Here is a 23191-nt window from a genome sequence, read left to right as displayed (position 1 = left end):
GAGCATACTCGATTTTTTGTGGGGTACAGAAATGGAAAATGTATTAAGCAACCCGTTGGCATTAATACTTTAGGGAAAATGCCGTATAAAATAGCATTGTTCCTAAGTCTTCCAAATCCACAACAATACACTGGACATTGTTTCCGTAGATCGTCTGCGTCGCGTCCACAGGTCGCGTCGTTGCTTGCAGATTCAGGAGTGGATTTATTAACTATTAAAAGACATGGTGGTTGGCGCTATAACACAGTGGCAGAGAGCTATATAGAAAATTCCAAAGAAAATAAGAAAAAAGTGTCATGTAATATTTTGGGTAACATTTCTGGCAGTGATGGGTCTTCAACAAGTTCAAGCATTCAGGAAATAAATTTACTTTCTAAAAATTCAACTCACCTGTCATCGTCTGGAATTAATTTAACCAATTGTAGTGATATTATAATTAATGTTTACAATAAATAAACGTATTCAGGTACCTTTTTTTGCTGGTTTCTTATTTTAAAATTTGCGTGATATTATGAATTCATAATAGCACTAGTGCTACTGAGTGCTATTATGAAAGTCATAATGACATCCAAATGACAATGTTAAATGTGTCATAATGACATTGTCGTAGATTAAATAATTATTGAAATTGAATTTAATTATTATTTGAATAAGTTTACTGAGGATTTTAATTTATTAGAGGAGATCTCAGTGACTTTTTTTTAATAAAAACGTATTACAATATTTTGAAGGGATGCGACGCATCACCCGCATCAATGGAAGCTTCGCCGCTGGTTCATTGACATCTTGTAATCATTTATTAATTAATATGTGACAACTAGAGTAAAATAATTACTGTTCCAAGATATAACAATAAAATGGAAATATGTCTTTGCCAATTGTCAATTTTGAAATATATCAAGACCTAGTTCCTTATTAAAGTTTTTTTATGTTGCATTAATCAATATTTATTGTATTTTTACTTTTGTTAGAAGGAGCGTAAAAACCTTTTTATGTGGCATAACACTGCACAACGCGTTCACGCTTCATTGGTCCGTATGGATAAAAAGAAAATTTTATAAAAAAGGCGCATTTCAGTTTCTCAATGAGAAAAAAAGTCTTTTAACCGAAAACATTCGTTCCTTTCTCTTCTTCGTCATCGTAATAGGATACTTGTAGGTATTTAAAACAGAATTATAGTCCAGTTAGTTTGTATTATGTATTTTTCTTTTCTTAGTAGAATAAGTAAACATATTCTTCTTCCTCTAGGAGATGCTACCATCTTGTCGTTGGTGGGGAAGCTTAATCAGATACTAGGGAGAATCCCCTCTGGAACTTTGGCTGGGTCTAAGGAGCATCTCATTGTCTTGTCCTGTGAGCTGTAATGTCATGGTCAGGGAATTGCACCAAGACGTATAACGATGCCGGATGCATATACAGCAAGAGCCGTTTCACATACCTATACACGGTTAACCGTCCAAACGGTTCCGTTTACACGGTGCCGTTCCAAGTGTTTACTTTTCACACATTGCCGGTTTATTTTCTAGTGAGCACCTTGAACGATTTTTTCTTTCTGTGTTGTTGTCTGTTTGTTGACCTTATTATAGATCGTAGGCGTGTTATAGCCATGATGATTTTATATAGACGAAGCTGTTTTTTCTGTGGCTTCCAACTCCTCAAAATCTGGTCTTATTTCTACAAAAATTTCCTTCCAAGTATTTCTTGTTTCATTTCTGTCTTTATACGCATCTCTTGTTTTATCCCAGATAACTGGCCTTTGTTTCACTAAAGATATAAGATTATCCAAGTCTACATCCACATTTTCCATGTTTAATGCTAGTCTGGTGTTTTCAAATAATATGTACCAACGCAAGAAGAAATAAATAAACATTCCATGAACACGGCAAGTGTGAAAGCTTTCCTTGTATGCAGTACGCGACTGAACCACTTCGCGCCGTTCGAACGACGACGGTGGCCGTGAAATCCAGTGGGCAGACACGGCAACATCACGGACGACCGCGACCGTTTACACGGTACCGGCTCGTGTGTATTGCTACATATGTTCTTTAATTCCTTGACCGTGTAGACGGTGTCGTTTACACGGTTGCCGTGTATGTATGAAACGGGCCTAACAGTACCCGGGCTAGATAATTCGTTCAAATTCGTATTCCCGATCTTCATGGCAGTAACGACATCTGCGCTACATGGAATGCGACGTACGTACACAATAACAGCACCCGCGCTAAAAATTTAAAAATTTATTCATTTCAGTGTGACATCCCTTTTTTTGTCTGAATTGCCCGTTAACGTACAAAAAACGATATCCAAGCTTGGACTATAATAAAACCAATAGAATCGACAGGAAAAAAGCAAGATAGAAATATTTTTAAGAGGGTATACTCATATAAATGCCTACTGTTTCTAACTTCGGCTCGCTACCTTCGCCTAGTAAGGGTGCTGTTACTGTATATGCATGCCGGATGGGACTACCCTGCCTGTCATACCAGGTACCCTCTACTCTCTGTGGTCATGTATCACGGGGAGAAGGTGTGGAGGGTCTTTGCTTAACTGCCCAAAACAAGAAAACAACCAAACCAAAAACTTAAATTTTATATGATGGCGGGACCAGGTCAAAGGGATGCGTAGCTATATAGAAGACTAGCCTCTACTAGCTAATTTAGCCACTGTTGTCTGAGCCTTTACTACTATTGCATGTATATGTTCTTTGAAATTCAGCCCTTTGTCAATTTGCACTCCTAGATACCTGAGGCTTTTGGACCATTTGATTTCCATCCCATCCAATAGAATCTTTGGATACGTAAAAGATCGCTTATCCGTTATCAGTACAGCCTCTGTTTTATGGACAACAGCCAGTTGCAATTTTTAAATTTTTTTCGGCTTCATCCAAAAATTCTACGACAGAAAGAGCTGGATCAACGAAGGGCTGAAGAATGACCAAAGACCAAAGTTCAACGTAAAGAGGGGCATCTGCGACAAAGTAATGTGTATGAGTAGTTCCAGCGCAGTTTGCAACCAAATAGGATGGAATTTTTTTAGTCGGTAGGAATCCGGTACACCTCGGTCGCTAGAACAACAGACCAGGCGTCTAAGAAGATTTTTTACCATCCCCAAAAAAGCCTCTATTAGCTTCTACTAGCCTCTACCTTGGAGCACCAGGGTTCAACACAATGTATTCCTGTCTCTTTTACTTCTACATGCGGGGCTCTATATAAGTGGACCGATTAACTCTTGCTGTGTAATAGACCTCAAATCCAATGAGACAATAGAGAAAGAGGGATATATGTATCTCCTACAACACGATGATTTTCATTTCCATGCATGATGAGTTAAAGACTTGGGTATGACGAGCTATAACTCAAGAAAGGGAAATACAATTTATCTTTTAAGGTCGCGGTCATTAACCCCCCCCCCTCTATTACTCATTCTACATTCTAGAAACGTATTTTTCTTCTTCTTCTTATGGTACCATCATTAATGAAGGTTGGCAACAATATCGGCGCATGATTTTCGGTCGTGTGCAGCTCGAGACAGTCCGTTTGAGTTTAAATCCCGTTTAGTCCAATCCCTTATGTTGTTCAATCATGAGTGTTTGCGTCTTTCAAGACCTCTTCTGCCTTTCTACCTTCCCTTCGATAATTAATATCAGGAGCATTGATCTATCTTTCCGCAAGACATGGATCAGGTATGCAGTTTTATTTTTTATATGTGTAAGTAATTCCCTTTTTTGTTATTCTTTTCAAGAATTTCTTCATTGCGTACATAATGTGTCCATAATGCTTCCATCCGTCTCAAAGTATTCATTTTAAGCATTCAGGTTTCACAGCCGAGCCGTAGCAGAGAATTGAGTAAACAAAGCAGTGGGCAAACTGTAGAGGTAAGTTGATGTTAAGTGAGCAGTTACATATATACCAGAATTCTCATTTTATTAAACAATGATCTAGCTTGCTTTGTACGTGATCTAATTTCCAAGTCGAGGTCTAGGTCCGATGTTTACCAAGATTCCGTGTATTTAAATTTATTGATCGTTTCTACCAATTATTTAGAGGTCATTGGTTTCTACGTATTGTCTGTATATTCGTACGTCCCATGGTGGAATATTTCTCCCGCTAACAACCTCTCTCTGTGTTTCAACTGTATTTATTTTAAGTTCCAATGGATCTTGTAAGTAAACGTAAATACGGTATAAACAAAAAAAAAACAGTATATACTTCAAGTACTTAAAAAAGAAAATAATTTTATGAATATATGCTCAAGAAGCTTCCTAAGGAAGTTATGGCCCTGCTCTTATAGCCCTCACTTGAAGCATATCTTTTAATTTGTTAGATCATTATTTGGTATGTAACTACATTGCTAACTGATTTAATAGTTACTTATCAAATATTCTCTTACATCTCATGATGTAAGATGTAAGAAATATCGTAATCTTAAATTATACCCTCGTATGATTTAATATTACGATATTTATAGGAAAGTAAGAACGGACTATCTAAAATAAATACCTAATATAGAATATAGTTTTGATATCAGGACTGTTCTTATATTTTAAATTTTTTTAAAAAAGTTTGAAAAGTATATATTTTTTATTTATTCATTAATATCGAAACTTATTTACCCATATCTTAGGATTATGTAAAGTGATCTGAAAGGAAGGCAAAAATGCAATAATATACGGGGTGTATTACTACTGTTTACTATTTAAAAAAAATCAGCTCCATCCAGTCGCACTTTTTTGAGCCACCCTGTAGAAGTTTAGAAATACTTTTCTAAAATACATTCTAGTACAAACTTTTGGTTTGCATTTAAACAAAATTCCCAAGCTTTTTATTCTACACAGGAGCTACAGATGCCCGACGCACTACTGCCAGACCTTGTTATAATAGTGACTGTTTTATCCAAGTTCACTTGGGAGGCTTTTTAGCATCAAAGTAAGTAGGTTAGCGGCCAACTTATATATGATGCGGCCATATATATTTATATGGCAGCATCCGGTTAACTTGTTACAAGTACACTTTGATCGTGTCAACCAGGCTTTAACAATACAAATTGACGCGCGAAAATAACATTTTCCAGGGTGCTCACAATTTAGTGTCAAAATTGTTAAAATATAATCTAATTTTTTCTTTTATTTTTAATAGAATACGCTATATAGTATTCTTCTTTTAGATGCATACTTAAAAAGCAAACATTCACATTTCAATCACTAACTACGACCACTAACTATATTACGAATTACGAACTGACATTCAGGGGCGTAGATAGGTGTATGTTATGGGGGTGGTACTATGATTAAGTCGCAAAAAAAATCACCGTCGGAATTTTTTTGTCGAATTAAAACGACGGCGATTTTTTTGTCTTCAAAAAGATATAAAAACATAACACAAAAATTAAAATATAGATTTGTAAATAACATAAACAAAAATGAAACAACGACGTTTATTAGTTAATTTTCTATAAACTATAAAAAAACTCTAAACTATCAAAAAACTATAAAAACTATAAACTATAAATAAAACTATAAAACAAAATCAAGTTTTCTAGTACGCTGTTTGGAAAACCTATCAATAACAGCATCAACATTTATTTCAATATCTTTATGGATATTGATTAGAGTTAACCCCACTAATCTGTCCTGGCCAATAAGAACACTTTGTGTGCTTTTAATTAGGTCGAACATATTATAAACGATAAATCAACATAATTAAAAGCATACAAAGTGTTCTTATATGTCGGATTTTAATTTAAAAAAATCCTTTCATAGTCAATGACTATTTCAATTCTCGTATCTCGTCAAGCGTCAGGGGGGGGTACTGTCCTCCAGTACCCCCCCCCTTATCTACGCCCTTGCTGACATTTAGATATTATAAAAGAAAATGTATCCATATGCTAATTTTACCGAACTACTATAGCATACTACGAGTAGTACAGTTACTATTAAAAAGTGATTTTTTCTTGTAGCGAATTTCTTTTACAACCATGAATAACGAAAGTGAATTTTTAATGATTTTTGCGTTTACTTTACACTACCGGGGACATTCGATATTATCCTTGTTTATATATTTATATTCAAGGATATTAAAGTAAAATAATTACCTCTATACTAAACACTCTGTATTGTTGATTAACAAAAATGTTATAATATGTTTTTAAATATCATAAATTATAATAAAAACTAATTAGTTTTATAAGTTTTGTTGTTGTTTGGTTTATTTGAGAATAAAACATCGTATCAAACTACACTTATATAGCTACTGTTTTTGCGTTTAATGGTAAAATGAGAACGAATGCAGTTCAGTAGCTTGAGATAAAGAGAGAACGAACATGCTCTAGATTAGTCAGTTCGGATAGATAATAAAATCAATAGGAATCAAGTCCGGCGAGTCTGGTGCATTGCCCAGTCTAAACACTAGAGATGAGCAATTATATCGATACTTTTACTTAATATCGACATTATTCTGTAAATTTTTTAGGGCAAATTGAAAAAATTAAACTGGCAATCTAAGAATAACAATTGATGTTTGATTTAAATGTGTAAAAATAATGTATATGAAAAAAAAGTAGAGAAGTATAAAAAGTATAGAAGTTAGGCTAAAATATGTAATCACATTCACAGGTATATATCTCTATTACACAGGGTGAATTTTAAATAAGTGCAAATATTTTCAGGGATGGTATGTTTTGACCCCAGGAACACGTGTATGAGTTTTTTTTCCCAAAAAATGTTGTAAATGTGCATTTTCTTTTAAAATTTCCTGTATATTTTAGAATTGCCTGTTTACCGCAAATTTTCCCAAGGTATAATTTGTTAATCGCTGATATTACCATGGTTACGGCACTAAAAAGGATGCAAATACAGAAACAAATCCAGCGGCTCTCAAAATTTAAAAAAAAATATAGTATGTTGTTTTATTAGGAGTAAAAATTATACTTTTTGCGGCGAGGCTATAGGTTTGACGGTTGGCATTACAGACGATACAGACGAGCCACAAAAAGTCATTTTTACTCCGAATAGAACATGCTATTTTTTTCAAACGTCACAAATAATTTTTTTAAACAATTATTTCAAGCGTTGCAAATAATATAAAAAGATTTAAAAGTAATACTTTGTATGTAATTATATTATATATCGAGAAACGGCTTCCTGAATTTGATTTGAGTTAGTTTAAGGAAGCTCAGGTTAAATAATAACACACTGCAACATTTGAATAGCAAAATATTCGATAATAAACCTCGCTTAGTGTTTGTAGATTTATCTCATAATTATTTGAACGAGATTACTGTATTTAATGTTTCCAACCTTCAGTATTTGTATATAGAACATAATAATTTAGTCATTGCTTAGGCGTAAAAGTGCTCTACTTTTACGTGGTAAAAATTAATACTTTTGTTACATTTGAAAAAAAAATATTTTATTATTTTATTTAAATTATCAAACTTGAATAACTCGGTTATTTTAGACTTATTTGAAAAACGATAAAGAGAAAATATGTTTCTTTTATCGAGATCTACCAGCCCTGAAAATATTTGCACTTATTTAAGACTCACCCTCTATATCTAATTTATTATTATTATAACCATTATTTAGAAATAATAAATAACTTTTACATTGACATTTGCTATCATTATCAATAACTTTGACATTTGTTGGTAGCATATATTTTATCTATGGTATTTCAAAAAGTCAGAATAAAATATATGCTAATAACTGCACAAACTAATTTTACATATCGATATGTATATTTTTTAAAATAAGCCCATCCCTACCGATTCGCTTTTCTGTTAAACCCAGATATATACTGTCCAGTAAACAGCGGTTGGTGGAGATTTTCGCATTTATTTCAAATACAACTCCATATTAATAACAAACAGTTGCAATGGTGCGCTTTTTAATCTTCGCTAATATCTTTTTAGTCCAATGGAAGTGTTAATTATGTGTTGATAAAATATCGTGCAAGTGCATTCCTTATTGTGTAAACCCAGTCGTGAATTATTTAAAATAGTTTATTCGGTTAGTTTTCTGTTATGGGGAAAGTGATTTAGTTATATAAAGTTATATTTTTAGGATTTAACCGCCAACTTGGAAATGGATGAAAACAGTTAACAAAAATGAGTTTCTTGAGAGATTTTATACAAGTACGATGAAAATCTTTGTTAGAATGCGTTTCCTGTTTGGTAAGAAATTTGTTTAATTTTTTAGTGGCATTATTGTAAGGTAAATAGTGAATGTGCATTTAAATGCGTAATAGTACAGTTTTTATTGGTGGAAAATTGTCTAGGAAGAAAATTAGTAGTTTCGTTGTTTTTTATAATTATTAGGATTACGAAATGTTATACTTATAACACACACAGAGATTATAATTGGTGTTTTTTTAAATTTTAATTACTTAATTTTTCTTTTATTTTATATAGGAGAAAGTATTAAATTTTAAATTATATCAGGGATTGCTTTACAACAATAATATACAGTATGTACCCCTATCGCATTTAAAAAGGAAATTCTTTTTTTTATTAACTTTTCACTCTCTATAAATTTTTTTGCCTGTTCTAAATGATATCTTTTTTCAGATTTCCCAACCATTTCAGAAAAAAAGGTTGAATTTTTTTATACGGTCAAAAAGTCAAATCAATAATTCGTTTTCATTGTTACTTTTACTAAGTATACGGGGTGCGCCTCAAAGGTGGCTCACTCCTATAACTTTCTTATTTTTTTCAGATAAAAAAAACGAGATTTGGTATGTTAGTGTATGACATAAATTAGGATTGATTGACGTATTCAATTGTTTTTGGTTACTTTCTGTTTCACCGGAAATGACTAAAACTTTTGATTTTTAAATGTCATCCTTGGTATATTTCTAGTTTATTCGATAGAAGATGATATTCTGAAAAGAATGACATATCATATGTTAACTTTTGACAATTTTGAATATGGTTTATTTGAAATTGTAACATATGATTCATAACGACAATTATCAGGAGTGTGGTGCCAAATTATTGGCAAAAAATGCTTTTTCCAAATATGCTAATGAGCCACCCTCGTTTCATTTGAAAAAATTGAGATATGATTAAAAATACGATTTGGGCACCTTTTAACCGACTTGGACACTAAAAACATTAGATGATCAAATTTATTTTTCCAAAGCTCATTGATTATAAATGAGTGTTTTTAACGCAGCCATGGCACTCTAGATTGAAATATAAAATACAATTTTTCTTAAGTGAAAATGTCATAATCAATTTTCTATCGCACACAGTAAAAAAATACCGAGGGTACCATTTAAAAATCAAAAGATGTCGCCATGTCCGATGAAATAGGAAGTGACAGAAAACAATTGAATATGTCAATCAATCTTAATTTATGTCATATACTAACATACCTAATCTCGTTTTTTTATCTGAAAAAATTAAAAAGCTATAGGGGTGAGCCACTTTTGAGACGCAGCCGGTCTATACCTATACTAACCCAAGTAGCACGAAATATTGGCTGCTCATTGTTTCTATATTGGCTCAATATTGATTCATTTTCGTTCGCACATCAATGTTGTGCCAATGTTGGGTCAATATTGTATTTTATTCAGTACATCTAATCTTGGTAAACAATATTGTACCCATATTAGTTTCTTAGTTTTCGCCAATATTGAAAATAATCAATGTCGGCCCATGATTGGCATTAACAATATTTTATTGTGACATTGGCCCAATATGCCTTTTATATTGATGTTTTGGATATTGGCATTTACATAATTAACTAAATTGGAACAATATTGAAATGCATTCTGTTTAGAATAAAATCGCTACCTATAGTAGATATCGATACCTGGGTTGATACTTTGACATGTGGCTTGCATCCCTACTATCTCATGATTTTCATAAAAGTTTGCTTTTAAAATTCTTGCTCGATTCCTAAAGCATCTAGCGCCAAGGATCGATCGGGTATTTCGCGTGTAATCTATAAATAAAAAAAAACTTACACCAAAGACTAACCAAGGCGATTTGGCGTATTTTAATTTATTTTAAATAAATAAAGAAATAAAAACAGCTGAAAAAACAATAAAAAAAGTTCTGCCTCTGCCGGTTCTGTCGCTCCCGAATCGGCAGCCTCAACCACGGAGCTACACGCTGCTTTAGAAACCAGGCTCTATTGAAGCATTACTTTCTTCTGCCGTTCCAATACGCATGCGCCGGCGCCGGGTGATGCTTTGGAATCGCCGCGCGCCGGGCCGCGTTCCGGTACCTAGATCAGTGTTGCCAGATGTACATAATTATCCAATTATTATAACAAAATTTTCCCAAAAAAATCTGTACCATAATCGATAGTTGAAACATAATTTGGTAACCTGTTACAATTAATGTTTTATCAACCATGAAATATATTTTTATGAGAAATAATTTAACTTTAAGGTAGTTAATGCAAAATAACTCAAGTGGTTTTAAAGTTTAAAAAAATGTTAAGGTATAAAGCAGTAAATATCCGCGGCAAATCAAGTAATTCCGATTTTAAAATGCGGGAAGAGAAACCAGACCCCAAAATATAAAACTGACTGAGAAAATACGTTTAATAGCTGGTTGAAACCTATTAAAATTAAGTTAAACCGACAAAAAATAGAATCCAAATTTATTGCTATCATTATATTTTTTAGAGAATTCCCTCAGCCAAATATATCGCTTGTAACATAATTTTATAATAAATTCGATACTTTGATCTACATTGATCCATAATTTCATATCCGACACCTGGCAACGCTGACCTAGACGCTTTTACTGACGAGTAGAGGTGGGCCAGTCTGCGATTTTTGTGGATCTGCTACGCTCTGCGACTGCTCCAATAAAAGCACTGTGACAAGTAGCAGCGATTTTTTGGAGCAATTAACCTATAAATTAAAAATGTAGTTTTATAGGTTAATTGCTCCGAAAAATCGCACTCGGTGTTCGGCACCGTTCGTTGCATTTACTAAAAAAGTACAGGACTATAGGTGTGATTATGATAGGCAACGGCGTCAGCGATAGCTATAAAATGAAGATTGCTGGCATTTTATATGTAAAATTTATGGGGAATGTTATCGATTGTCATTTCCAAGCCAACTGGACGCCGTTTTTTATTTCGATCAGTAGTGGCGATTTTAACGTCTGTGCAATCGGGGTAAGTCACCGACGGGCCCCAAGCCTCCCGGGCCCTTGCGAACAAGATTCGAACTTTTCCGAACTACGGGCCCCTAGAGCTCTTAAAATCGCGGCTGTACGGTACTATACTGATGTCTTAGTTTGATAGATGTTGCTATATTTTTTTAGTCTATTCAGAAGAATTTGAGTGTTTCTAAGTACCAAGCACTTTGCTATAAATATCTTAAAGAGTCTGTTCATTTTCACAGAGTGGTGGCCCATGGTAAAAACTTAATGTTATATTCAATTCAAAGTCGAAACTGTCAAAAAAATCTTTATTAGTGACCGGTTTCGGCTATTTAGCCATCATCAGACCTTAAAAATAGATATAAATAATAAAACTTATATGAATGTATAAGATCAAATAAAAGATTTAGGATATACAACAAAACACAGATACAAAATTAACTAACAAATAAACATACTAACAAGTTAAAAATTACCTTTGTCAAAAACATCTGTTTGTGATTAATATATAATACATAAATATCTTATTTAGATTCATGAAAGAAAAAGCGAACGCTGCTACGTTTCCCGTTCCCAAACTCCCAACAGCTCCAGTACACAGAATATACTCAATATACTATGCTCCAGTCGACTGCGACCTGCGACGACTGTGACTGGAACAGTCTGACCGGGCGACGGGGCTAGGAGCATTTTCAGAATTTACACTATTGCCTGCTATTGCTCCTATTGCTACTCACGAGCGCAGATGTCCTAAACTTGTAAACTGCTCCGAAATGTCACTGCGATTTTCTTGGAACTGGAGCAGTCACATACTGCGACGTTGGTGGAGCTGTGACAAAGTAGCGGACTGCGATTTCACAACCCACCTCTACTGACGAGTTGACATGACATAAAAAGCTGTTGCTGTGACAGTGAAATATTTCTTTTGTAAGCAAATTGTGTTTTTATCGTGATCAAATCAAAGTAAGTACTGTTGATGTTAGTTGAGTAAGTATGTCGAATAAACCTATTCCAATGCTTAACAATTAACACGTATAATACAAGAAATATGTGCTATAGCTATAAGCTGTATTGTTTGTAGGTTCACGGGTACCTAGGTTTACAACTTACAACCACAGAAAATTTTACTGAATCCAGCTTTAAGAATATTTCTTTAGTAAAAGTAAGTACCTAATATATTTTTTTTCCTGTAACACACAATAGTAGTTTTGAAGCAATGTGTAATCGAGAGTATAATTTATTAGATTGTTAGGGCGCTTTGTTAATAAATATTTTTAGATTCGGTATTGCTACTTAGGTAAATAAACAGACATTTTTTTAGGTAAATGTCGGGAAAGGCAAAAAAATACAGGTTTGTTAAAAGTTTTCTTGCAAATAAAGATGAGTCTGACGGTGACAGTCCTCTGAAACGCCTGGAAAGCCAGGAGAACATTATACTTCTATCAGGCGATAATACAAGTTCTATTAATGAAGTTAACACACAACTTACTAATATTGTTAATAATAGTGATAGCTGTCTTAGTTTTGTTTTTGAAGAGTCGGGGACTTGGGGGCAAGCAATACACAGACTGTAGAGTTAAATTACGATTCCATATCAAATGTGTTAGAAAATCATAATCAGAATTCACTTGCAGATAATTTAAAATGTTGGGCTCTTACACACAATGTAAACCATAAACAACTAGTTGCACCACTGAATAAAAACGCTCCTACTTCTAAGTTTCTGCCACTTTGCATAAACCATATTATGAGCATATCATCTCATCATATTAGAAAATAAGGCAAAACACAAAAAGGATAACCCAAAAAACTTTATATTATTTTATAGATGCAGTGAAAGTACATTTTCCAGACGCAACTGATCTGGACATTACGCGATGTATTGGTATTTCACTAGCGACAGCCGGAGACGGGATGGGGAAGAATATTTAGAGGTTTGTGTCCTTATAAATTTAATTTTATGTGTTAACTGAAGTATTTTTAGCTAAAAATAATACCAGCCATGAAGATAATATGTAGAGCTTATTTTATTACTTAGTTAATATTTTTGTAAGATAAATTGTTTTCTTCAATACATTAAAGTTTCCATACACACATGGGTATTTTGTTTTATGTTTTCCCTAAATTTGAAATAAAATTAAGGACAAAAACTAGTGGTATTATGATTACCAATGTTGGCGTAATATTACATTTTTAATGGAGGCAATATTTTAGTAACTTGTTGGACCAATATTTAAAAACAATGTTGGGCCAATATATCAAAAAGTGACGAATTATTATTGGCCCGATATTAAAAACTAGCTTGGCCCAATATATATTCTACATTGGATCAATCTTGGAACAATATTGTTGTGCTACTTGGGAATCTAATACTACCTCTATTTTAAATCGAAAGTAAAATATTTTTAAACTAACTTAAAATATAAATGGGGTTTCATTAAAAAAAGTGGAGTTATAATTTTTCTTTAAAACTTTTAAGAAATTGTTCTTATAGTATTTTTTGTTATAGGATTATAATTATTTTATAGATTTTTATTTTTGTTTAATTCATATGGCAATTTCATTTATATTTTGTTTATGTTTTTGTTATTTTATCTAAATCACAAAACTATTAAAACTGAGACTATAATAAACTTTAATTATAATAAACAATAACCCTGTTAATATAAAACTATTTTAATATCTTAGAGTTCTTCGATTAGACTTCTTAGAGTTCTTCGACTTAGAGTGAATCGATGACATTTCTACTTTAAGTTGGTTTTTTAACCTTTAAAAAGGATGACTATAATAATACTTTCCTTAAAAACATGAAAATATATTAACTATTTTAGTGGCATTAAAATTTATAAACGATATCTATAATCTGTAGTCTGTACCTGACCACAATATATTTTTTAATTAAACTCATAAAAATAAAATCAACCTTAACTTGTTTCAATTCATTAATTATTTATTTCACTTTTACGAGTTGTTTATTGTTTATTTTCACTGTGTCACTACATAGTAAAAGTACGTAAAACGGATATAAAAAACAGGTTTATTATTACAGCCAATAGTTTTTTTTCTAGAATATAATTAATTGAACTTTATCATTTTTTGTCATTCAATTTGAGAAAGTCATAATTTTGACGTAGACATAAGGTTTACAAAAGGTAGTTCATTAATTTATATTAATTGTAAAAATAATATTGCAATTTGGCGTTTAAAACAATTTCCTTTAAACTATACAGGGCATGTCTGAATAATATTAAGCATTTTAGGGGTTGGTTCTTAGTTAGATATTTCATTAACACATGAATTAAATTATTTTTATTTTTTTGCATATCAGCTTTTCGTGTAAATAGATATATTTATTCCTATTTAACACTAAACACAACCAAACTAATAAGGACACACACACTCTTCTATTATTTTTCATAATTTTTAAGACGTATGAACATTTAGTGTTTGTTGAATAAAACTCAGTCCTTATCAACGACTTTTAATGAAAAACAATCTATACCGGGTGCGTCTCAAAAGTGGCTCACCCCTATAACTTGTTTATTTTTTCAGATAAAAAAACGAGGTTTGGTATATTAGTATATGATATAAATTAGGATTGATTGACGTATTCAATTGTTTTTGGTCACTTTCTGTTTCACCGGAAATGACTACAACTTTTGATTTTTAAATGACACCCTCGGTATTTTTTCACTTTATTTGATAGAAAATTACATTCTGAATACAATGACATATCATATGTCAACTTTTGACATTTTCGGATATTGTTTATTTGAAATTGTGACATGCGATTCATAACGACAATTTGACTCGAAATACCAAGTGTGTGGTACCAAATTATTCGTAAAAAATGCTTTCTCCAAATATGCTAATGATCCACCCTTGTTACATTTAACAAGTGTGTGTGCATTCAAAAATTTGAGATATGATTAAAAATACGATGTGCGGGCGTCTTTTAACCGGCTAGGTTCCGACAGTAGAAACATTAGACGATCAAATCTGTTTTTCCAAGACTCTAGATTGAAATTTAAAATACAATATTTTTTTAAGCGAAAATGTTAAAAGTTGACATATAATATGTCATTCAATTCAGAGTGTCATTTTTTATCAAATGAAGTAAAAAATACCGAGGGTGCCATTTAAAAATCAAAAGTTGTAATCATTTCCGGTGAAGCAGGCAGCGACGAAAAACAATTAATTACGTCAATCAATTAGGGTTCCCAACTTGAGCATCGGCGATTCCGGGACAATTATTTTTAAGTTTTTAAATAATTGAAACAAAACATTAAATATTAGAAATTCAAATATATTATATGTAAATGTGATTTTTTTGGTTCCGGCCAAGGCAAAATTTTCGCCGGAACAAACTTCTGATTCCTGGTTAATCCCGGTTAAACCGGGACGGTTGGGAACCCTACAATCAATCCTAATTTATGTCATATACTAACATACCAAGTCTCGTTTTTTTATACAAAAAAAGGTATAGGGGTGAGCCACTTTTAAGACACATCCGGTATAGCAATTAAAAAAATAACCAGTTCCCAAAAACACAATGATGGTATTTTTTTAGTTTCTGAAACGAAATGAGATTTAAATTTTTAATGGTCAAAAAGCAGTAACAAAAAGAAAATTAATAATTTTAATAATCCGTGTTGCCACCTCTAGCCTTTGCAAGCTTCTATCCGCACTGGCATGCTTCTTATTAAATGTTAAATGTTCCGGTCCAAAACTATAACACCCTTCACTTCAAGACATTCTTTAGCCACTCTGCTGGTATGGGGAGGTGCATTATCGTGCATTAAGTTAAAATTATCCCCAAATACAGCTCTCCAAAGCTTAACGATTGATTCTAACACTAAATTAACATACCTCTGACACGTTAAAGTGGTAACAATGGAGTTTTTGCTCCCAGCATAATACCTCCCCAGAACAATACAGTTCCTCCTTTATATTTTAGCCAGATTTGGCAGCCTGGAGTTTCGCTCGTCTTTCTGGAGCTCTGAGAACCCGAATTCGATGGTCATCTTATCTTAGTCCAATTTTGGTCTCATCCGAAAACATGTACATTTTGCCAATTCTCAATTGTCCTGTTTTGATGTTGGAGGCACCAATTTAGCCGGTCAATTTTATTTTGCTCTAACAATTTGGCACACAAACCGATCTTGTCGTTTAGTTGTGACTCTTTGACGACTTTGTCTGGGCCTGTTCTTTCTGAGTTCCTAGTTCCAAGTATCTCACAAATGTTTTCGATACAATACCCTGGGTAACGCATAGTACCGATGATCGAATGAAAATTACCGGACAATACAAGAAAATAAATCGCAGCAGTCGTTTATTCTTTATTATCATGTTTATTTACAACGAAAAGTTTTATCTTAAAGTTGTATACCAATTTTTTTCCTTGCAAAAAGTTTCTTCAGAAATAAATAGTGATGGATTAGTTTGGTTGTGTATATTTTTCTATTTTTTTTTTCTTTCTATTAAGATCTTGAAATTACGCCAGCGGTGTCAAATCTTGAAAAGAGGGTTAGATTAATTCTGTTGTCAATCAAACTGTAAATAAGTAAACGGTTTGTTTATACTATGCTTGATGTTGGGTAAAAACAAAGCGTCATTATATTTCTCTATAAGTTTATCCCCAATTTATATATTATTATTTATTTTTTTTTTTGGGAATCAGATTTTCAGTACTTATCGCGTTCACTGCATCAGCTTTTTTAAAATAAGTGGCTTTTAAGTGACTCTACTTTTGACGTAAATAAAATTGGAACAGAATTGATGAATTGCGTTGCATGGTTATCCCAAAGCATTTAGCACCAAATTAAAATTTTATGTCAGTACTGGCAATTTTTTCACCAGTGAATACAATAGTATCCAAATGATAGGCAAGCGAATTAAAAATATCGAATTATTTAAAAAAATAAGATAAACACCTCACTGATACTGGAAAAGTTGATTTACTGGATTTATAACGTAAAAAAATTGTTTAGAATAAGGGACCCTTCTTTTTCTCTGGGAAAAACTAAATATTTTTCTGTTCGACTTAAATCTTATGATCATAAAATTAATGAATTGCCTTGTAGAATGGCTGGGAACTAAGAACTCTTTAAAATAATAATTGTAAGTAAAATAGGAAAGTCGTAAAAACTAAGCTCTAGTCAGACTAAATAAATAGACCCTTATAGATTGTAACATCTATGTAACGCGAGACCAGTTATTTTTAATATCCCACCGCTGCCACCAAATTTATGTGATGGACTATTTTTTCTCTAACGCTTTTTTCTCTAGCGTGTCCTTGACTCTAATTATGGTAGCTTAATATTTATATAAATATTAATGAACGTGGCACTTGGATATTGAGAGCAACGAATCTTCGTGGCGTTCTTGTAAATTATTCAGTTAAATTACCAAGATAAAAATTAAATCAATTATGTGTAATAAGCCTCTCATCGTAGATTCCTCTGTATATAAAGGTAGTAATCAATTTCTACTAGGACTTACCAACAATGTCTTAATCAAGTCCACAAGTTCCTGCTGGCCAGATTAAGACATTGTTGGTAAGTCCTAGTAGAAGTTGATTAATAACTTTATATACAGGATCCACGAAAGGCTTATTACGCATAATTGATTTAATGGTAATTTGGAAATTTGGTTGAATAATTTACTATAATTTAATTAAATAATTTACAAGAACGCCACGAAGATTCGTTGCTCTCAATGTCCAAGTGCCCCGCTCATTAGTATTTAAATAAATATTAAGCTACCATAATTATTAGAGTCAAGGACACGTTACCATTAGAGAAACATTCATCACAATCTATTATATTGGAGCACCTGTTCTTTTACATATATATATATATATATAGGTTGTAGCACACACACTGTATGCAGTTTTAATAAAATTTTAATACTATTTATAAAATATTTTCCTAAAATGAATTAACTTCTTAAATTCTCCTTTATTTACTAGATCAAGAAATTTGTATTCTTCACATTTGGGTGATTCTGTACCTGTCCATCCCCACCATATCACTATATTGTGACAAATACTTCACCTACTACGAAGAATATGGAGAGAACTTCTTCAATGTCACCTGCAGCGACATCAGCAAAAACACCCAACACGTTTTGGAGAACATCACGATCAACAACGAAATTTCATTGACTATCATCGATTCATCACTTGAAAACGTCACCCCAGATCTGTTCAGAAACGTGCGTAACATCAAGATACTAAGCATTTTAAATTCTCACTTTAGTTTTGATCGAAAACAGTCAATTTTTTACGATCTAGATTCTTTAGAAACTTTAGAAATCATAAACACAAGCTTTAGCATAGAAAATTCTACGCTAAACGGCTTGAAAAGTCTTAAAAATATCAAATTCACTAACAACAGTTTAACTGTTATACCCTCATCAAGTTTAGATCAGTTAGATAACCTAGAAAGGCTAGAAATATCAGAAAACTTGTTAACAGATGTTAAAAATATTCCTCTGTGTGGATTAAGAAAACTTAAACTTTTAAATTTATCAAGTAACTTACTAACTAATTTAGATCATTTTTATTTTGACTGTCATACCTATAAGAAGAGGGTTGATGTAAATATGGCTGATGTTCCTTCTTTACAGTCTGACATCTTTGATTCAACTTTCTATAACATCACTACTGGATCTCACGATGTCACGGACTTAGATTTAAGTAAAAACCAAATAAAATCTTTAGGTATATCTCTGAGTAATCTCGATAAATTAAGGTTTTTAAATTTAGGTTATAATAGTTTAGTTAAGGTAACTAATGTACAGTTTCAAACACTAGTTAGTTTAGGGAAGCTCAGGTTAAATAACAACAAACTTCAACATTTGAATAGCAAAATATTCGATAATAAACCTCGCTTAGTGTTTGTAGATTTATCTCATAATTATTTGAACGAGATTACTGTATTTAATGTTTCCAACCTTCAGTATTTATATATAGAACATAATAATTTAGTCAGTGTTTCTTTTAAGAGTTTACCTAGTTTGAAATATGTCAGCTTAGAACAGAACGATTTGGCTGAACTGACACCAGACGAATTCCAGGATTTGCCTAAGTTATCCAGAATGAATTTGTCCGGAAACAAAATAACTCTAACCAAAGGACTTTTTAAAAATATCCCATCATTAACATTTTTGGATTTAAGTAACAACTCTATAACTAACATCACAGAAAACGTGTTCATGGGACTCAAAAATCTGGAAAGTTTGGATCTATCCAACAACCAACTATCTCATTTAAGTGGAAACCCATTCGTGGACATAGAAAACCTGGAATATTTAAACGTGTCTTTTAATTTAATTGAATCATTATCTTATTTATCTTTAGAGCCATTGAGCAACCTTAAAACATTAGACATAGCCAATAACAAACTTAAATTCATCGAGTATGATGTTATTTTGTCAAATTTGCCAGGGCTGACTAACATTAACATCAAATATAACATTTTAACTTGTGATAACTTGAAAAAATTGATAGTGTTTTTAAAGAAAAGGAATATAAGCTACACACATAACGAGTACATAAATTTGGAAAATATAAATCAAAATATTGCTGGAATTCCGTGTCAGTCAGCGAACAGAAGTTTGTTAGTAGCTGTCAGTAGTAAAAATAACGGTAGGATAGCTCTGTTCGTGATAGGAGTTTGTCTAGTTATAGTTTTAGTGTCTGTTATAGCTGGTATTATGTCGTACAAGTTTTATATTTATTTGAAAAGGAGAAAATACAGAGCTGACGAGTTCGAATTGGTGGATGAATGAATTTTTGTTAGAAATAAATTATTATTGCATACTTTGATTGTTTTATTTCTTTTTATATTGTGTAGTATAGTTTTGAAAACTTTTTTGGAAAATATCTGGTTAAAGAGTAAACTGCTATATTTTAGCAGAAAAATAATTCATAACTAACTTTGCTTAAATAATATTCTTAATATTTTTATTCGAATAAAAAAACCGTATAGTAAATAATTATCCGATTCAGAAAGTGACAATTGTTGTTAGAAAGAGTTTAAATAAGTTGATTTATCCAACAAGATTATGTTTTGGGTTAATTTAGTTTTATAAATTAAATGTATAAATGGAAATTAAATTTACCATATACAATCATATATATAATAAAACCTACCAACCTAAAAACTCTACATTAATAAGAACCAAAGTATATTTTGTAAAGTACCTGGTAAGCATCTAAAAACTAGCAGCTATTTCAGTAAACTGACATAAAATATTAATTTTAACCAGATTCTGTAACTAATTTGCATACTAACCAGTTAACTTGTAAATTAGCTGCTGAACCGATTCTTTCAAAACAATAGCGCTTTTAGTTAGTTTAGAAAATAGCTGATTTGTTTTGAAACTAGTTCAGTATCCATTTTAGGAAAAGGTAAATTATATGAGCATTTCATACTTGGGAGATTAAATAACGAGTTGTAAAAGATAGGTAGTCTCTCAACCACAATACGGCTTTCAAAAAGGAAAGCAAACCACGGACGCCATTACAAAAGTTATTCAAGATAATACTTGTAAGCTGATGGAAAAAGCAAACAAGTCGACATTTATGGTGGTGTGTGCCTTATGGAATGTTATATGACGGTTTGTTAGAGGTTGACTGGTTTTGAAGATAATATTGATATGGTTTATTGTAGGTGAAAATCAAAAGTTCTTAATAAATTTAGGAAATGCTGGTATAGCGAGTGTAGTACGATGGATGAAAGAACACGATCTTCATTTAGCATCACATACGACAGAAGCTGTTCTACTCACAACAACAAGAAAAATTGCTCCAATTACCTTCAACGACTCAGGAATAGATGTTTCACCCTCTAAACCAATAAAATATATGGGGGTGTGGCTAGACACAAAAGTGTATTTTGGGGAACACATAACTTACTTACGTGTCCCCCAAAAGTAACGGAGAAAGCTGTAGCTGCATTGTCAAATTTAATACCGAAGATAAGAGGTTTCAGAGCTTTTAATAAAGCGCCCAGTAATATGTAACAACTGTATGTGGAAGGCGAAAGGCTGGAAAGAGTAGAGAAATATGGCTACCTGGGTACAAGTGTTGACTGCTCCGTAGATTATTATTTAGAAATAAGGTTTCGAATCGAGAACGCCCGTGCATCGTTATGAAGATCAAGCCGCGACCTGAGCTTGGAGCTGAGAACACGGATGCTCAAGTGCTATTGTATGGTCTGTTGAAGCTTGGAATCTATGAGCTCCTGAAGCTTGGACCCTCAACGCATACTGCGAGCGAAGACTAGAAGCCTAGTGAAATTTAAATATTCTCTTAGAATATCATGGACATATCTGGGAAGAATGGAAGGACGCAGAGATTTTCTTCTTTTCACTTCATGAAGATGAGAAAATTTCAATATGTTGGCCACATCATGAGAGGTCCAAAATATGAGATCATACAGCTCAGAATTCAGGGAAAAATTGTAGAAAAAAGATCTTTTGGAAGGAGAATAATATCTTAGCTTAGCAAAAATAGCTTAACGTAAAAATAATCTGACTTATTTAGGGTCGCAGCTTCCAAAGTTGGAATAGTTATGATGATAGCCCTCCTCCGAAATGGAGATGGGACATGAAGATGAAGAAAACTTCTAAAAGACGCGTTTTAGCAAGCGTTGTACACTGCCAAACATTGTATGCAGCGCCGGCATGGCATACAGCTATTACAAGTCAGAATAGATTGGCGAAACTAAGGAGAATACAGAGGGCTTTGTGCATTAGAGTTTGCAGCGCCTACCGAACTATATCAGGGGAGGGTGCTGGTGTTATTGCCGGAATTCCTCCGATTGTTCTCCTGATGCAAAAGAGGTATGAAGTCTACAACGGATCGACAAAAAACGAAACCAGAGCACAACTTATGGAAATATTGCAGGAAAAATGGACAGGCGGAAGGCATGGAAGGTGGACATTTACACTCATTCCGAAACTGCTAAAATGGATAACGCGATCTTATGATGAGGTCGATTACTATATCACCCAAATATTATCGGGGCACGTTGCTGGTGAAAGTTTTTTTAGTTGGTAGGACACTATCTGGTAAAATACTTTCCTTTTCTGGATGTCTTGTGAAAGATTTTTCCCCAACACCCCACAAAAAAAAGTATTCATTTGAGCCATAATATATACATACGATTGAAAAAAAAACGGCGTCAAAGACCGCTGGCGAATGACAATCGATGATAATTTTGGCGAGGTCCAGTTCTAGATGTCGTTTACTTTGCCTATACTGTTCTTTTTTTTTAATGGCGCTTACTGCCAGTTGAACTTCAGAAGGTTGAATTTTATTTTTATTTAGTAAAAATTATTTTCGGAATTAGATTTGTGTGTCTAAAACCGGTTCTGTCCTTTTTAATACTTTCTCTAGTTAGTGTTCACTTTTGATAAGTTGTATGTCAATAGTAAATTACGAGGCAAAATAATCATCGTTTGTCATCCCCCAGCCGTTTTTGTTCTCGTTTTTTTTATCATACGATATAGTACTTTATACCAGCAGATACTCGGATTAGTTTATAAATTTGCCAAATTTTCTTGTAGTTTATAATGGTAAACTAGCTGGATAGTTAACAAACCAAAAAAAAAATAGTATCTGTATCTATTTTAGTAGAAATATATTCCATCAAAATAATTTAGACGTTGAGATGGTTTATATACTTTCCAGCTAAGTCTATAATCAAGCCAAGTAAACATTTTAATGGTAAGATATCCGTATATGAAAAGCACAATATATTATTTATTGTTTCTAAGGTATTCTGAAACATTTAATTAGAGAAAATAAAAAAACAATTGAAAAATAAAGATGGCAATTTAGATTTTGTTATTGTGCATTTTAATAACTGTTTCATACACTCTATTAAAAATCACGTAATATTAATTAGACACGATTGTAAATTTCCAGGGTCTATAAAATAATCGTTAAATATAGAATAAAAGTATGTTCAGTACTTAATATTTATCATAAATAGTGTTTTAACAGGTTACTTGAAAATAAATTGCATTTATTATTTTTCTATTTAAGATGCTTAAGTTG

General features: G+C 32.5%; 3 protein-coding genes across 5 annotated transcripts in view; 2 read left to right on the top strand and 1 right to left on the bottom strand.

Moving 5' to 3' along the window:
• The window catches only part of LOC115878137 (ionotropic receptor 25a), a 55249-nt gene that overhangs the window by 31097 nt on the left and 961 nt on the right, over nt 1–23191 (bottom strand). The gene's annotated exons all lie outside the window — the stretch shown is intronic.
• On the top strand, nt 7800–19944 carry LOC115878138 (leucine-rich repeats and immunoglobulin-like domains protein 3). Of its 3 annotated transcripts, XR_004049472.1 has the most exons (5): nt 11511–12084; nt 12203–12283; nt 12443–12472; nt 12950–13055; nt 18092–18223. XR_004049472.1 is itself a non-coding variant. In XM_030894512.1 (3 exons), the coding sequence occupies exons 2-3, from the start codon at nt 8085–8087 to the stop codon at nt 19912–19914; spliced, it is 1908 nt and encodes a 635-aa protein (XP_030750372.1). In that variant the 5' UTR covers nt 7800–8005; nt 8060–8084; the 3' UTR covers nt 19915–19944. The 3 variants fall into 3 exon arrangements, 1 of the variants encoding a protein (XP_030750372.1); XR_004049471.1 differs by lacking the exon at nt 12443–12472 and having other exon boundaries at nt 11516–12084; nt 18092–18342; XM_030894512.1 differs by lacking the exons at nt 11511–12084; nt 12203–12283; nt 12443–12472; nt 12950–13055 and adding exons at nt 7800–8005; nt 8060–8169 and having other exon boundaries at nt 18092–19944.
• LOC115878063 lies at nt 21743–22189 on the top strand. The gene has a single exon (XM_030894416.1). The coding sequence runs from the start codon at nt 21743–21745 to the stop codon at nt 22187–22189; it is 447 nt and encodes a 148-aa protein (XP_030750276.1).

Source organism: Sitophilus oryzae, unplaced genomic scaffold, assembly GCF_002938485.1.
Source record: "Sitophilus oryzae breed Bouriz unplaced genomic scaffold, Soryzae_2.0 scaffold_1500_pilon_pilon, whole genome shotgun sequence".
NCBI lineage: Eukaryota > Metazoa > Arthropoda > Insecta > Coleoptera > Curculionidae > Sitophilus > Sitophilus oryzae.
This window is presented reverse-complemented; position numbering and strand designations above follow the sequence as displayed.

Coding starts and splice junctions, on each gene's coding strand:
- LOC115878138 (XM_030894512.1), top strand. CDS start 8,085: ATGAAAACAGTTAACAAAAATGAGTTTCTTGAGAGATTTTATACAAGT. Junction 8,170..18,091: donor TAGAATGCGTTTCCTGTTTG/GTAAGAAATTTG, acceptor TTTATTTACTAG/ATCAAGAAATTTGTATTCTT.
- LOC115878063 (XM_030894416.1), top strand. CDS start 21,743: ATGAAGAAAACTTCTAAAAGACGCGTTTTAGCAAGCGTTGTACACTGC.